We start from the raw sequence: 18,443 nt of genomic DNA, 5'->3' as shown, positions 1-18,443 counted from the left end.
ATTTCCAATATGGTATTTACTTTCCTTCATAAGATTAGCTAAAATTCCATATTGATAAGGAGGAAGAACCAGTATTAGGATAGCCCTGGAAATGAGAGATTCAGATCCAAAGAAGAGAAGAGGAGATCATCACAGCATCACTTATGAACCATGTATACTCTTTGTCTTACTGTGGAATGTGTGAGATATATGTACAAAAAATGAAGAACACATTTGAGTAGGAGAGAAAGTTGCAAGAAAGTGATCCTAACCACAGAAATATACTGTAACTCAATCTCACAATGAAAACCAACTACCTCAGTAGCTTGGAACTGGAAAGTGGTAAGGACATCCATACTCCACACAAAGAAAACAGAGTGATAATTAAACCTTACTTTGAAAAACAGAAAATACTGAGTTATCCAATTCTAGAATAGCAGAGATGCTTTACCCATGCATTTTGTGGGTAATACAGTCTGGGATAGGCATGTTTATGAAGCAAAATACCACTAGGCCATAAAACCTACAAGCAATCTTTTGGACCACCCCATCTCCACAGTGAGCATGTCAAACTATGGAAGATAAAGCAAACTCAACATGGCTAAACAGTGTAGATTTCAAGCTTAAGAATAGTTGGTTAGGCACCACTCACCACACAGTATGATCCATGGAATAAATAACTAGAGGAAGGCCCATGAAAAGAAAGAAAAGTATGAATAAAAACTGACCATTTAGAGCTGTATGAAAGTTTGAAAATATAAAACCATGATGTGATTGAGATTTTAGGTGATGAATGAACTGGGTGTGGTCCATGTGCTGGATCACAGAATCTTTTCCACTGGAAAATAAAAATGGGAAGCAAGGAAAAAATTAAGATATCAGATCTGATGAGGAAGTAGACAGGGAAGAATGGACCAATTGAACCAAAAAACAGACCCAACTGGCAAAGGCAGAAGATGAAAGAGCATGAAGGTAGTCTCAGGATTACCAAGGGGTTGAGTCAGGAACATGTACCAGGCAATATAATAATGAAGAACCTATTTGAATCTGGTTGAGAGTAAAGATGGGAAATGGAAGGAAGGGAAATAGAGAAACTGCCCTCCCCAGCTGCTAAGGTCTCTGGGAGAAAGGAATGGTCTAGATAAAAAATGGGTAGGGTTATAAGGGTATGTGAGTCGTCAATGGCAAACAAATTTTAACATTCACATAAGTTTTAATGAAAAGATGAAACATGGAAGTTGAGAAAGTGGTTCAAGTGGAAGTTAAAGTAAGGGAATGGAAGACCACATCAACATCCCAATCTGGAAGGGTAGGCCACCTGAGAGGGCAGCATATTTGGTAGGAATGCATGAGCTTGGTAAGGTCAAGAGAAGTGAAAACCCAATGGTATTGGAAAGAATGAAAGGTATGAAATAAGGATCCCCAAAAGACAGAACCTTGCAAGCAGTAAGTGACTGAGCTGAAATGGTGTGACAAATCAACAGTTCCATTAAACAAAGTCATAAATGAGAAGACTGGACCCGACTGATGTGAGTACTGAAAAAGAACCTCAAAAGGACAAGATAATGAGTGAATCTGAGGTAGCACTTCCCCAGTTTAATTAACCAGCAAACCTGTGCTGCCACCAAAAGGAGTCACTGGGTATGATTGGCCAATTCCTGTCCAAAATGAGACAGAAGAAGCCAGTTATTCATGTAATAATTAAATCACAGCTCTAGAGCATGAAGATGTTAAGCAAAAGCTCAAACTATGCAGCAAAATATGTAAGGTGCCAAGGTAGGTATGAAGGGGAAGGGCTGAAGTTGATAAACCACCATGAGGATGAGACTGGGGTGACACAGGCATATGCAGGTAAGCAATGGAGACATTCATTTTGGCCATCCACAGACTCAAAGAAAATGCTCATCTCAGGGTGAGAAAAGACTCCATAGTGAATTGGGGTGGTGAAATGAAGCAGTTGAAGCAAGGTTAATCAATTGCTGGTCACCAATTTCTGTTTTTTTTTTTTTTTTTGCAACAAAGTTTTGTAAGGAAGGTGAACAGGTTCAATGGTCTGCTGCAAGAGCAGTTCTTGAATTGTTTCTGATAGACACCATCTGGTCATGGGATCTTGAAGAAGAGGAATAGAAACAGGGTAAGGAGGACAGGAGGTAGGAAAAAAAACTGGGCAACAAATCCTTCTGACAAAACTTGAAGTACCCATTGACTGTTGACAAAGGAATGCCAGAATGATAAAACTAGGTAGTCACTGGTAAGAAGTACTGTGAACAGAAGAGATGGGAAAGGTTCAACAAATTTGAGTGCACAAAATAAAGGGACAGGAATTAACTAATATATACTAATAGAAGAAACAGGCTGAATGAAAGCAAATTAAGTTAAAAAACAATCACTTAGTGAGGAAACAAAGTCGAACAAAAAGCATTAAATAAGCACAAGAGCATGTCCAAACCCAAGCACTGCCAAACAACAGTTGATAGTTTGGTAGAGCAGTGTAGAGGGAGTCTCAAAAGCATGTCATACTTCTATTGTTCATACATCATTTAAAAAAAATGCATATAGAAGACAACACTGAACAAGATTAGCTAAACTTATGATATGAGGCAACTACTGTATTGGAAAACAGACGATTTTAATAATATTTTCTGCCACTACTTACATAAAGATGAACAATTCTACCAAATGAAAGTGTATATATTTAAAAGTGTAAATTGTGTTATCCTTTTGAAATCTGTAATTTGCCATGTGGTAATCTAATCTTCCTTCTTTTGTAAATGTCAGTTATGAATACATTACAAAAACATATACAATGGATGCTGGGGAGAGCTGTGTATAGCCCTGGACTTATAACTCCGGGACATTTTCTTTTGGGCAATCTGATGCCCAAATCAAAACTTAATGTTTGACTCTGTGAGTCACTAATTTCTGAAATAATTGTGAATATTTAATATTTTATCAGTTAACATTTGTGAATGATGCTTACTCAGTCATTTTCTGTACTTGGATTTATAATATTACATAGCTCTTAGGAGCAAAATGTGTGTCTTATGATTAGAATGGGACTATAGGTCCATTTTGATTCAGTGGGATGGAGTGGGGCAAAATATAACAGAAATATAAAATGCAGGTAGAATTAATATGAATATATGCAATATGGTGACATCTTTAATCTTTTTTACCTTAATGCCTTTCTTTATTTTGACTCTATCTCCAACTGTAAAATTAATTCTATAATAATTTTCTATTTAAAATGAGTAACTATTTTAAACCAAAACCTATGTTATTTTCAATGAAAAAACCATAAATATGATTAAAATTTATAGTTGAGGTGGGTGATAACACCCTTTCTGTGTGAATGTTTTTAAATAATGATACAACTGAGAGAATGATATAGTTTTAATATAAATATTTGAGAAACACCTTGAGAAAAATTGAAATATCCTCCTTAAATCAATGATATTCATCAGTACATTTGAGCATGGAAAGTTCAACTTGGATTCTTATTATCTAAAGCTATAACCAAAGAATAACTAAACACAAAAGTTGGCATTTCTTACAGATGAAATTTATTATTATTATATATATATATATATATGTATGTATGTATATAATGGCTTAAATAAACAATTATAGAGATTTTTCTCACTAGGTTTATAGAGCATAGTGCTAAATGACCACTTCATATTGTTGACCACTGAATGATTCCTGTTGAATTGGGAAAAAATAATACTTTGGTATTAAAATGAAACATATAACTATACTGAAACAATTTCATAAGGATTGGTTTAACCAACAAAGTAATTATCTTTTGCCAGGTGAAGTTTATCTCAAAAAGAATTGTCTTTTTGTCTTTTGAAGTTAGAGCATTTTTCTACATTTTTCCACCCGATTTGACTTTCCAATATCCTATCAGATCAATGTTAAAAAAGCCTAGTATGTTGTTCACAATATTTTACTTTTAAAGTTTGGGAAGATTTACATGACAAATTAATCCTTGTTCAATCATCCTGAAACATTTAGTACATGCTCAACTTTTAACTTGGAAATATGATCTTTTATCCAATTCATGCTTTCCATGTTTTATTTTGCTTCTTCAAAATAAAAATTAAGTTAGATTGGAAAAAGCTCTGTTATGTATAATGAATATGTATATCTGTACACAGAATTGTAAATTTTAAATTATGTTTTGACCAACCTTTGCACCAAAAAAATCTTTTCTATAATTTCTTTTCTTGATGAGAAGATTAAAGAAGTCAGTGTCAGGGCTTAGTTGAAGTTTATCAATCCATTGAAGCAGTGCTGCTTCACTTTCTGTGGTTGAGGGCAGGGTTTCCAGTAAAAGAGATAATGTTTTAATATCAGGCTTTGCCTTGAAAGCAATCATCAGTTGCAGAACACCATCAAGTCCTCCAATCAAAGCTAATCTGCAAAATGTTTCAGAACAGCACATTAACCATAATTTACCTACAGAGAAGTTTGTTGTTGCATAAAACTAGAGTGATAAAAAAACAAAATTCAATACTAGAAAAAATATATGAAAAAATTACTACATACAGATAAATATTAGTAGGCTCAAGTATACTACAATATATAATAAGCATGCTATTTCAAATACATTATGCTGATTTTCAATATTCTACAAAAATATGGCACTTACAAAATTAACTCTGTTTAGTGAGCTACCATATAGTATCAAACCTAACATTCTATCTATACAATTTTTTTCAGGAAATAGACAATAATTTGTGTATAAAATTTCATGTAAAAAAGAATCTCATGCATTCACTTTATTTTTAACAGTTAACTGAAACTATAGAGAAATAAAATATTTTAAGCTTATCATTAACTTTCTCAAGATTTCAATTAGTTTGTTTTTTAAGATACTACACTTGGTGTTGCCAGTTTTCATGCATTATTGAAAAATTTAATCAGATCAATAGGCTTAAAAATTATTTTTTGTTAAATTCTGGCAAATTAGCCAATCAAGTAAAATTCATTTGAATAACACATTTCAAATTATTCAATCCATTAATCTTGAATATTCATTTTATTCAGGTCTAGTAAATCAGAAAACGTTACAAATCTAAAAATCCATCTTGTATGGCATCTAACAAGCTAACAAGTGTAAATTCTCCTTTTTCAAATAGATGACATATGAAACTGCTATTTTCATCTTAATGAGAATACTTCTGATCTTTTTATTTGATTCAGTCAGTAATTCATTAGAATTACTGATGTCTGCAATATCTAGATATTGTAGTGATTTAATTTATTTTAAGAAAATAAATAAAATTATACCTCCTTAACTTTTGAAAAGTATCATTCATAAGCTGGAAATAATAATAAATGTAGAATGAACTGTTTAAGATACTCCAATAACCACTCTTGAAAATGCATTATAATAACAAAATCATTGCAACTTAAAAATAAAGAAAATTAAATACCTTCTCAATTAATGTAATGATTCTGATAGTAGCAAGTATTTTTTTAAACCAATTAATATACAACTTATTATTTACATTACTTCAAGATTCACTGTGAGATAAATTGCATAATGTACACACTAAATTCAATTCATATAACTGCAAATTTCTGGCCTTGTCACTCACCCATTTTAGTAAATGGTTACACGTTGAATTACTATGAATTAGGCAGAGCTTTATGAAACAAAATTTCATTAACAAATAGGTCAGACACACAATCAGTGGTTAAAACTTAACTTGAGCCTTTGGCTGGACTTAACAGGTAGGAGGGCCCCAAACTTTGCCCTCTTTTCCAAGAATAGAGAAAAACATTCAAGCACTCTGAAGAAAAAGCCTCTGTTCACCACCCCAGTGATTGAAAATAGGGTGTGATAAGGACTCCCTAGCCCCACTACTGGAAATTGGGATCCAGTGTAAAAAAACAAAGAATGGGAACCAGGAAAGTAAAGAGACAAGAGGAGGACAAAAAACTCACTCTTCCTTATAATCTGGCAAATGTTGTCAAAACAGCCACAGAGTGTAGTTGAAAACTCACAGAAAAAGAATCTGCCAGATTGTGCAAAGAATGTGAGAGAAAAGTATTGAGAGGAAGCCACACACCAAATGTGATGAATATGATGAGATGCAACTCTCAGAAGTTTCCTTACCTGTAAAGAAAGTCCAAAGTAAGCAATATGGATACTTGCAAAACCATCTTGACAAAGTAATTGGGGATAAATATCTGGAAACTGAAGGATCACAATAAGTAGAGTTCCATTCATCTCAAAAGGAGTCAGTACAAGCCATATTACCCTTCAGAGCTTTGACAGGACATAAAAAACAATCAGTGTCTGATCGATTGTAAATGGGAAGAATAGCTGACAAATGAACTTGGCTTCTAATATTTGAGAATTTTCAGATTTTGAACCATACGTTTTGATAATAAAATATTTTTGTTAGCATAGGGTGGCTGTCAGCAGTGAAATACTGCACTTTTGATCCTACAAGTAAATGTGGCCTAGACACATAAGTCTTTGCCTAAATCAAACACCTTTCAACTTGTATTAAATTGTTAAACTCAAAACAGTGTTACAAAGAATTGAAATGAGTTTTGATATTCAAACATCTGAAAATAGAATGTGACACACAAGGTTTATAAATATAAATTGGATATATACATATTTATCAATGCTTAGTGCATGAAATAACTGGTTATAGAGAAGAATAATGTTGTAGTTGGCAGCAGATCTGAATTTGCTAGTGGAAAAAATATTACTAGCAGCCATTTGTAAGCAGCCTTAAGTCATGGTCCACATCTGTTAATAGATTGTGAAAACAATAGGTATAGTTAAAAAATATTAATGAACAAAATACATCATGTATGGATAATATAATGTATGTATACATATATATAATATATAGAGAGAATATTAACACTGAAGAGTAAAGAAAAATAAAACAAATTCAAAACATGTATTAATTACATATACATATTACTGAAAAGTGCAGTTACCACATCTGAAGCAAAATTACTTCACATACATTAAACACCATAAAAATCTCAATTTAAAAAACAACTCTGAAAGACAATCAAATGCTGCATCTGTGCTATATCTCAATTGTTTATAAGTTTAAGAATGACAGCTAAAAGCTGACTAAAATATATTTTATATTGCAACCTAAAATTGCTTGCAATCTATTCAATAAGGAAACATTTATCCAGCATTTAGTTTTTTAACCTTTTCACACATAGGTCAGAAGTCAAAGGCTGTGTCATCACATTTGTTGACTTGCATTCAAAATTTTATTGAACTTCTGTTTTATGAATTTATGTTAATAATTTTGAAATCAAATTGTAGATTATAACTTAAAGTTAATATTACATATGAGTTAATTTCTTAAAAGTAAATATTGAAAGAACACACTTAAATATAGATTTTAGTGAGTCATGTGGTATGATGAATGCAGTGCTACTTAAAACTAGGTGTTTTGTAGAAATTAGGAACTCAAATTATTAAAATTGACAAGCTAGAATATAAAATAAGAATCTCCTATCTTTTTATTTTGCTAAGATATGGCTCATGTACTGAATCAAACTTGATGGTCCCCTTTAACTCTTTCCATTTTTGGGTTCGTTGGTTGGTTGTTTAGTGTTTCATGGCGCAAAGCAAATAAGCTATCTACACCAATTAAGAAATTGAATAGCATTAAAAAAAACAATGGCTATTAAAAAAAACTAAAAACATTCTTAAGGTGGACAGTATCACCACTGCCAATGACACTGTACAGCATCAGGGATACACCTGTGGACAATACATGCCTAAAATGGGTGTCATCATTCAGAATTGTAGCAACCCCAGTCACCATAAAGCCCTACAAAGGGATGCACTATAATGCCAAACAAGAACTTTGCAGCAATGCCAGGGTTTCTTGAGCTACACCCAAACACCAGCATCAGATGTAATGTCTACAATATCTGTTGAGAATGTCCAACACTGGTACTTGGTTGGCTAGCCCAAGTGGAACAGCCGAATGACCCTGGTAGGCCACCCCAAGGCTGCCCGTGACAGAAATTCGACCCCTCAACAACCATGATCCTCTCCTCCCCTTCACTGGATGTCACACACAGCAAACACGAGGGCAGATGCTTAGATCCAACAGGAGGTAAACTGAAATAGCAGAACCTTCTCTGGGAGGTCACTTTACCATATACAGGAATCCACACCAAGGGGTTCATTTTTTAAAACAGTCTCTTACATACAATTACTTCAGTATACAATATGTGAATAACCAATCAACAGCTAAGAATGTACCCAGAGTGATTTTCTCCATCATATCAATCCTTGTAAAAACTTCCATGTTCTTTCGATCCATAGGTTGTGTCTTTAGTTTGCTTGAAGTTTTATATTTTATAAGATCTAAAAAAATCTTAGTGAGTAAGCTCAATAAATTATAGCAAAATTCTATGGTATCAGTGTAGTTATTTATGATTTTTTGGTTATTCAACTATATATATAAAACCTAAAAACAAATTTGTTTAATGTCCACCAAGGATTACATTTTAAAAGACTTAGCAACCTATATCCAGCACCAACTTGTAGGTGGAAACAAGAAGAGATAATTGTTTGCTTTACTCGATTTATTGTTCTATATTTTAAGATAAATAAGTTCAATAATGTATTTATAAATAGTAATAATCTATATACATATATAATGTATAATAATTGAAATGTGACTGTATGTTACAAAATACTGGTCCACTAAACCACAACCAAGACAGGGAAGACTAAAAGTCACTTTTATATTATTAGAGGTACATAAAATTAGTGCAGGTGCACCGTGTCAATGCAAGCTATGTAATGTTAGGTAAGCATGACTGGAAGGTCAATATAATAAAAAATAATAAATGTATATGTTCATATATAGCTTTATGAGACTTAAGCTACTTAAACTAAACATTCGTATTTTTGTGTTATAATGTAGTCACTTTAGCATGAGAAAAGCATAATTTATATTTTTTACCTAATTTTGTTATAATGGTTACAAGGTTGGTTTAGTGACAGACTCCACACAGGAGTACAGAAAATAAATTCTTATTGTATCTCAGGACAGCTGCTGTGGGTATTAAAATTTCTACTGATAAAGTAGACCTTTGTTAACTGAAGATGACCCAAGAAGAGCAAAACATAGTTCTATGCTTTATTAGTAAAAGTGTTAATACCCATAACAGTCGTCCTGATATACATTTTTACTTCAAGTGGGTTTCTCATCACCATGAATAAAGTGTTATTGAAAACAAATGTTTTAAATGTATTCAGGAGGTTTTAGCGGTTATGCAAATAATATTTGATATTCTTGGGAAGAAGAACAGCTTTTTAACTATAACATGAAATCACTTTGCAATCCAACTAGTAAAGAAACAGACTCCTTATTTTCACAAACAAATCTTTAATTAAAATATTTAATTAAAAAAATCTGATTTTTTGTGTACAAAAAGCTTTTGATCTTCACTAAAAGTTTACCAATTTAGTGAACATACACATGTTGAAACAAAAATTGTAATGGAAAAACTTAACGTGTGCAAGCATGTGAACAAACTTGCGTATATTATACCAAGCCTGTCATGAAAGGGTTAAGCCATCATTTATAATAAGCTTTATTATATTCTGAAAATAAAATATAGTATGATTTTTGTTAAAGTGTTTTAAAATATTCTGATATTCAGAAATGAGCAACTACATATACAGAATCTAAAAGCTCTTTAGGCACTTGTGGTGGGGGCTCAGTTTTTACATTACTTCAGCATATTTTGTCTTCACTGTATTGGTTAGAGCACATTAGAATAAGTACAAAGGTAATTCCTTACTTAAAAATCTCAGTATATCAAGTACTTTCTTTATACACTAAGAGTATGATATAGTACATACACTATTAAAAGAATTGTGTGTGTGTATGTGTGTATATATATATATATATATATATTAGTATAAACTACTACATAGTCCAAAATAACAATAGGTGAATAAGTTGAGATGTTTCTTATGGTTTGTACAATTTAAAACAAATTTGGTAATTACTGCAAAGATTTGTAGATACTCCCACATATTATGGATAAAACATTTACAAGAGTAAATTAGTTTGTTTTAGATTTAAGAGTTTGACAAAATGGACTATCAAATTTATATGAAAATTTTGAATAGTTGCAGAAATATGTGCAAGTAATTGTTTTTACACAAAAATAATATCTCAGCACGTACTTTCAAAATCTGAATCGAGCCATGCTATTAGGCTTATATATTTTTTACATTCAACAAAATGTGAGCTGAGTTAAAACCTTACAAATAAAATTTGTAATTATACACAACATTCAATTTGTAAATATGAACAATTTCATTATGTTATATTCATATATACTTAATTATTGATGAACTTAATGTAGTTACTTTTATGATAACTAAATCTGATATGGAAACATACTACCTATTTTGAAAATATTCATAAAACAGCAATTAAATAACATTACTAACTGCAGTACTATGTATAGTATTGACCTGTATTTGGTAGCTATTGTTCAAGAAATACTTTGCACAAGTATTTTCAAAGAATGCCAATCTTCATTGCAGCTGTAAATGCCTGTCAGAATATACAGTTGATTAAACATTTACACAAACTTAACTGTAACCAAATGACAGGTAAAATTATCTCTATTTCTCAGCATTACAACTTCATGATCTGTGCCAATTGCAAACTTAATCTTAAAAATACTGAAGTGATTAAAAGAGGTGAAAATTGTGAAACACTTGTTCCACAAACACTCAGATAACTTGAAACACTGCCACCCAAGAAAGGAGTGGTCTATTGAAGTTGAACTGAATATGTTCCCAGTAATATATCCTTCAAAATAGATAAAGTCCTGTCTTCACAAAACATACTTACAACTAAAAAGTCTGTTGATAAATAGTTCATTAAACATATCATAAATTGTATAAAAATCCTCAACAACTTGCCTGTCTTCAGGTTTCTCCACATTTCTCAAACCTATAACCTGCTGATTGTCTTGGTTTCCTGAAGAAAGCAACAAATTTGGTGTTTTACTCGTTTCCAGAACAGACATATTACTCTCTGGACTGGAGAGAGCTGATGATGTTTTCCCCTCTTCTTCGAGAGTAACGTTTCTAGCTTCAATATTTGATCCAGTCAGTAATTCTTTCTGAATAAACTTCGATGAACCTAGCTTCAGAATTTGTCTGGGAGGTGAAGGGTCCTTGGCTTTTCTTGAAAGACTGTATGACTGCTTTTTCCACTCTTCTAAAAGTTGCTTAGATACATCTGGAGAACCAATGCCACAATCTCGAACAGCCCGAAGGAGAAGATTAAATGTATAGACTTCAGGCAGAGATTTAGAAAATTTCATGAATCGGAACACCTGAGAAAAAAAAGAAAGTCAATGCCTCCTTAAAGTCTAGTAAACTAGAAAAATATCTGATAAATTCCCTTATACTTCTCAAAATATTACAGTATGTGTACATTTAAGAATGACATGCACTTGTGGTTAATTAAGTGAATATGCAATGCTCCAAAAATGATCTTTAAATGTTTCTTCAACAAATATTAAATGTGAAAACTACAAGAACATTAATATACACAAAATGTTTCTACCCTACAGGGTTGTTAACCTAAATTGTATTTAAGCAAACTTTTTATATTATATAAACTACAAAAAATTTAATCTATGTTATTTTTCAATAAATATATTATTTTTTGAATGATGTCTTTCATCATAATTTTTTTGCACAGTTCTCTTATGTAATGATCTAAAATTTCATCAAGGTATCATCCAAAATGAAACTACTTTGCAAAAAATATAAAGATATACATTTTCACAAATAGTAACATTAAGGATATTTAAAAAGCAGATAGATTCAGGATAATCTGCTTTCTGAGAGGTTTTTTTTGGTTTTATTATTAAGCACAAAGAAACATATGCAATAGGCTATCTGAGCTATGCCCACCATGGGTACTGAAACCAATTTTAGTGTTATAAATATTCAGGTTAATCAATGAGTCATTGGAGGAGCCTTTAGAGAAGTACAATAATCATTGAGAATAATTTGATTGTTTTTGAAAGTGATGCTTTCCCATAAATGTGTTCTCTATTAAAATAGATTAAAATGATACTTCAAAGATTCTCACTTTTTTATTTTAAAAACTGTTAAAACTTAAGGATGTCTTCTTCTTGAGCTATTACAGTTCTGAAACACTTAACTGCAGAATCATTTTATCAGATATAAAAAGCTCTTTAGTGTAGGTATTATTATTTATTTTGTGAGTTAACATTTTATGATCGTTTAGCTTATTTGTTTTTTCATTATAAGAGTTAAAAGCAAACAACTGATTTTTCAAGTTGTGTTTGTAAGTTATTGATGTCAAAGCTACGGAAATTTATAGAATGCCTCAGTAAAAGATATAAATAGCAGTGACCAGACAAAAAACAAGAGAGCAGGAAGAGAGTTGAAAATAAAGCCAAGTGAATGAGTTTTGGCCAGAGAAAAGTTAGAAAGCATAAAGTTGACTGTTGTAAGAGTGAATAGCGTAACAATTGATACGTTAAAGTCAGATAAACAGTTTTCTGAATTTTAGGAGAATAATATGTTTTGTCAAAGGCCGTTCTAAAACAACTGAAGCTGCTTAAATGAACTATGACAAAAAGCAGAAGAATATTTGGAAATAGGTGTAAATTCAAAGAAGCAGATGAGTATTCAAAGTTCAGGATACAACTGTGGTAAATCAGGAGCAAGTGTAAGTGGATTATATGTCAATACTAATTTGACGAAAATAGAGAAGAAAGGTTTGGCATGCCAACTGAATTGGCTTAAGTACTTTTGACAAGAAGAAAAGAACTGTATAGCATTTAAAATACAACTATGATATACATAGTGTAGAATTTTGTACATCCATTTCAAATATATTATTTTAAAACAAGTGGAATGCTTGCTGTTCATTTATTGTCAACTTTATCACTAATAAGTCACAGACACCTGCTGTAGATAAATCCTTAGTTCGACACACCCATACATTTAACTACTTAATATACACTACTTTTTAAAGTAAGTACCTTTTTTTTTCACAACAAATGATTTAGCAATTGCTAAAAAAACTTTTATGAAGGCCTGAAGTCAATGTTACTTATTAATTTAGAAACTGACAAAAAGAACAGCTCATAATATTGCTGGAAAGCAGCTGTGGATTCCAGATATTTTATATGCAAGTGGGAGAAGGTAAGAAAAAGAGTTTAAACATTATCATCCTAAAGTTGAAGTTTTACAGAATAAATTAGTAGCATGTCGTTACCTGAATGGCATGTGTAAAACCAGCTTCTTTATTTGTTACACAAGCTTGTAACAAGAAATTAAATGTCTCTGCAGTAACAACATGTCCATTTTCTACCATTTCATCTGCTAACTAAATTATAGATAAAAAAAAAAGAGATACAATGCATTTTTACATAAACAAGCCAATGTACCAGGGGATAGGGATATATATACATATATATTAAGAATATTAATTTCCTGGAAGCAAGGCTTTAATACATTTATAACAGTGTTTAAAAAACAAATCTTTATCCATATCTTTTTTAATTAAACAGATAAATCTTCACAGTTAGTTACAAGTGAACTTACTACCTTTCATTATTTTCTTTTATTATATATTTATAAGACAACTCATCTTAAGAGTGTTTCAGTACCTTGTTAATTATTTGAAAATTGAAACTGGTAGCATAAGGTACATAATCATAAAACAGGATATAAAAGAATAAATTAAAATATGTTAATCTAGTATTATCAGTACAAGACAAATACATTGTGATAGAAAATTTCAAGCTCACATGACAGTAATTTAGAGGGTGCCCATGGCAGTAGAAGAGTTAAAGAATCTAAACAGTCATCATCCAAACACTTATGCAATTATAATTTGTAGATACTGAACATAAACTTTATTTTATATTGTCCAAAACTCACACATTTCAGGTTAAATTATTTAATGACATTTCCTCACTACAGATAATATTAGCTTAAAAACTCTTAACAAAGAGTTTTGACCCAACAATCCTTTCCAACTCCTCAGCTCAAGTGAAGTTTCTATGGTGTTATTTCAAAAGAACAAGTTTACAATTACTTTTATACTTTTTCATGTCTTCAAAATAAAGCCATTTACTGCTTAAAAACATATGTACATTTAGCAAGATACCATTCAAATTATTTTACTTCTAGAATAATTGTTTTAACTGGCATTTTAAATAATAAATGTACTCATACAATTCAATTAAACAACCTAAAACACAAGATTCTAAAATATACACTGCATAATATTTACACAAAAGTTCATTTCTTAAAATCCATGTAGTGCTATAACCTTGGTAAATTTACAAAACAAAATTTGTCTTTAAATGAGATGCAATCATAAAGAGAAATTTCAAACAAAAGCCTACTGAAAAAGCTGTCTCCAGATCTCCACATCTTCCAAATGCCTTGATCATAGAATGGAAGGTGATATTGCTAGGTTGCCACCCTTTTTCTATTATTTGTTCTCGTAAATGATTAGCCTTTTCTAGACCATAATTAGGGAACGGTGTCTCAGCACAGGCATTAAATAAACCAGTTAGAGTTGCAGGTGATGGTGTCATACCACGATCTCTCATCTGTACAAAGTAATCAAACTTACAAATCACATCTACAAATTTATATATTAAGACGATCCTTACTTTTGAAGTTTTGATCTATAACACCCCCTGCTTCATTTTGTTTCAATATATAAGTAAGTAATTCACACCAAATCTGCTATTATTGATGAACATTTAGGGGATACTCAAGGTAGTTGAAATATTACTTGTATAATATTGACATATTATATTTTAGAATGTTCCAGAATATTCTGAACTTTTAACACTGTAAAGACACAAATATCTGCTATGGCACATTTACTGGAAGAGTGAAAAATCACTGATTGCGTAAAGATAATTTGTTTTGTTTGTTTTTTGAATTTCGCACAAAGCTACTTGAGGGCTATCTGCACTAGCCGTCCCTAATTTAGCAGTGTAAGACTAGAGGGGAGGCAGCTAGTCATCACCACCCACCGCCAACTCTTGGACTACTCTTTTACCAACGAATAGTGGGATTGACCATCACATTATAACGCCCCCACGACTGAAAGGGTGAGCATGTTTGGCGCGACGGGGATGCGAACCCACGACCCTCATATAACGAGTTGCACGCCTTAACATGCTTGGCCATGCCAGGCCTTGAAGATAATTTGTTTTGACACAACAGCAAGCAAAAGAAGTCATAGAAATGGAGCATATGTGCTATTAAAACCTGAATCTTCTGTATTTAACATGCTGGCACAATATCTTATAACTTACTCTGGCACATGTGTTCAGAGACCTTTGGGTATCTACTATTTTAAAAATTGTTCCTGGCAGTTTATAGCACACACAAACATGTACAGATCAGCACTAAAAAAGATTACTGATTGATATTTACTTTTTTAGAGCAAAAGTTTTATTTAAATCCTTTCATCAAGCTAGATGACAAGCTAATCATGTAATTTACTATTATTTATTATCTAATTAAGTGAGAGGTGATTATAGTTCAACATCCATATTTTTGGACTGCTTGATATTTATTATTTGAAGTATCATTTCTTGCTTAGTATCAAGCCAACGTGTTACTATTAAGCCACTGTAACAAGTGAGCTACTTTAATAGTTCATGTGCTTGACTTAGCCGCAGGTCTTCTTCCACTGAACACCTTAATTAACACATTTTTCTCCTATTCCATTTCAAAAACAATCTTGACTTTAAATTCTTTTTCCCTTCTATTAATTCATTTTCCAACCTGCTTCTTCATTTACAATTTTTCCTCAAAGCAAACTCAAACTTTTCTCTTTAAAGAAGCAAAGAGATAAATATTTCCAAAAAAACAGAAAAAAAAAGTTTTAGAGGGTACAAATTTCATGAAAAGTAATCAAATTTGAAATGAGCATTTTGAAATTAGAAGTAACAATTAGCTTTCAGCTCTTTTTAATGAAAAGAATAATGACTACAGTCAACTGATTTTTATAAAGTATGAAGGGAAATTTGTACACTACACAACTGTGGTGTATATATTTACTAATATTAATCATACAAACATGCTTGAATAACTTGAAAGCCATCTTTGTATATCCTTCTCTTCCACATGCTCCAATCAACAATGTATAGATGTATTTTACTGGCTTGACATGGTCTTCTTTTATCATTTGGTTGTACAGTTGGAGGGCATCTTTCAGCTTAAAAAAACAAAAAGGAAGATTTAATTCACTTAGATATGTTACCAGACATGTACAAGTACAGTATTCTATAGCTATTCTTATCAATATTATGTATACCTGCAAAACATTTGATATTTGTTTTGAAAACATGGAGAAATATCACAAAACTCAATACAGACAACACTCTAGTAATTATGAACAGAACTTGAGTATCACTTTTACACTGAGTAAACAGAAATACTGTAACAACAGAGTTCCTACCTTACGTTCTTTAACAAGTTCCTTCATTTTGTCACCATACTGTTTTGGTGACATTCTTTTTTCATAGTTGATGAAGAACTCATCATCATCATCAGGTTCATCTATGTGAAGGTCTGATCCTGTTTGATATTTAACAACTGATTCAGCAGCTGCTAAAGTTCCAAATACATCACTGTCAGTCAACTCAGTGTCTTTATCAGAGGCAGAACTTTTGTATGAATCTGTTATATCCTGTGCTTTACTTTTTCTCTTCGTTAGTTGAACTTTACAAGATGGACTTTTACCCTTACAATCTAAGTTTTTCTCCAAGTCCTGTTCACGGGTGTTGAAAATATCAGAATTCGGTTTCATCCTGATCAGGAAGTCTGATGCACATGTACTGTATTGTAGCTTAATTTGCTGGAGTGCATTATTTTCATTTTCTTTCTTGAAAAGAAAGCTGCTTTGAAGCAGGTTTATATTGGTGAATCTCATATTATTTCGTTTACAACTGACATGCATTTGATAAACTATGCGAAACTTTTTCAACATTCTGTAAAAAGTGTATAACCTAATGATTAGACTTATGTTTCCCAACAAATAAAATTTTCTTCTTTTAAAGCAAGGTTTGGTTTCATTTTAGTGTAACACCTACTGACTGAAACCTGGAAATAAAAACATGAAAACTATAAAACAATCAACCAGACACAATTTAGAAGAACAAAACAAAATAAAAAAACAGATTATAATCTCTCTCTCTCTATATATATATATATATACATATATGAATTCTTTACAGACTTGTTTTTGTAACATTCACTAACTTATGGGGTCCACATGTTACAATATTTTGATTAATTGCTGTCTTTGCATAATACTCAATGTAAATCTCTTAAAATGACCAAAGAATTAGGTGCAATTACTTATTTTCTACATAAATTACATTTGTAGCTCCTGCAGTAATTACTTGAATTGATTGCAATATTGATGGAATCTGTGTTTACATTTTTTGTGGCTTATATGTGCTAAGAGACACTATAATTCATAGTTATGGACACATATTCAATTTGTTGCATAAATGGTTTAGAAAAATGTGTTTAAAACTCAATCTACAAGACAGGGAGACGTTTGGTAGGCTGATTAAATTAAAAATACAGTTGAAGTCCTTACAATATCTAGAATCTGCGTTGCTCACACTCATAGAAGAATTTACACATTTTGAGACTATAAGGGAGTAAAATTCATACCCAAATCCCTTATTAAACATACTGTGCAATACAGTCTAGTTCCTCAGTTTTATAAAGCCAATCTTTGTAGTTTACACAAGTTCTGCCGGTAGAGATGGCCACAAATAGCTCAATAAAATTTACTTTTTGCTATAAGATGGAAAATAGTAGTAGCTACCTAAACACTAACATGTCTGTTACTTTATGCAAGAAAAACACACTCTGGTTAATCCCCTTAACTTCACATCATCATGGCAAAACACTAATGAGAGGCATATTTTTTTGGCAGTAAATTGTGGTTTTTCCAATGTTACAGATTAAGCTCTTTATTAGATTAGATTTTTTGGGTTCTGGCTTAAATAAAGCAAGTCCTGACAACTCATTTTAGCTCACACAAAACTAAAAATTAAATCTTGCTGATTGGCAGACTGGGTGTTAAAACTAATGTATATGGGCCATATTGGTAATTATATGTTTAAGTTAAAAGTATAATTTATGTAAATGTGTAGTGCAGCTGTTTGTATACAAATTCCATTTGCTCTTTTTAGATGCTTGTTTTGTTTTTCAGAACTCATAAAGTATTATTGTTAATTATGATGTAGAAAACATTTATAAGGCCTAAATGTTACCAAACCATAGCCATTATTTATAAAATTTTTAAAAATGTTTGTATTCTTCAAATTAGTGAAGTTTGAGTTTTTTCTTAAATACTATTAATAAACTTTAAGTC

The 18,443-nt window shown here is 31.6% G+C and overlaps 1 protein-coding gene across 6 annotated transcripts in view; it reads right to left on the bottom strand.

The window, feature by feature from the left end:
• Positions 1 to 18,443, bottom strand: part of LOC143222637 (pentatricopeptide repeat-containing protein 1, mitochondrial) — a 36,911-nt gene that overhangs the window by 17,943 nt on the left and 525 nt on the right. For 3 of the 6 annotated variants that reach the window (XM_076449385.1, XM_076449381.1, XM_076449384.1), the window contains exons 2-7: positions 16,509 to 17,152; positions 16,128 to 16,265; positions 14,428 to 14,637; positions 13,290 to 13,400; positions 10,946 to 11,364; positions 4,172 to 4,400 (exon numbers count right to left, since the gene is read on the bottom strand). In XM_076449385.1, coding sequence (XP_076305500.1) covers positions 4,172 to 4,400; positions 10,946 to 11,364; positions 13,290 to 13,400; positions 14,428 to 14,637; positions 16,128 to 16,265; positions 16,509 to 17,039 — 1,638 coding nt within the window. In that variant the 5' untranslated portion in view covers positions 17,040 to 17,152. Of the gene's footprint in view, positions 1 to 4,171; positions 4,401 to 10,945; positions 11,365 to 13,289; positions 13,401 to 14,427; positions 14,638 to 16,127; positions 16,266 to 16,508; positions 17,174 to 18,443 lie in introns of all 6 variants that reach the window. The other 3 variants (XM_076449382.1, XM_076449386.1, XM_076449383.1) reach the window with 1 other exon arrangement.

This window comes from Tachypleus tridentatus, chromosome 8 (assembly GCF_004210375.1).
Source record: "Tachypleus tridentatus isolate NWPU-2018 chromosome 8, ASM421037v1, whole genome shotgun sequence".
Lineage (NCBI taxonomy): Eukaryota > Metazoa > Arthropoda > Merostomata > Xiphosura > Limulidae > Tachypleus > Tachypleus tridentatus.
The sequence above is the reverse complement of the archived record's forward strand: the minus strand, read 5'-3'. Positions and strand labels throughout refer to the sequence as shown.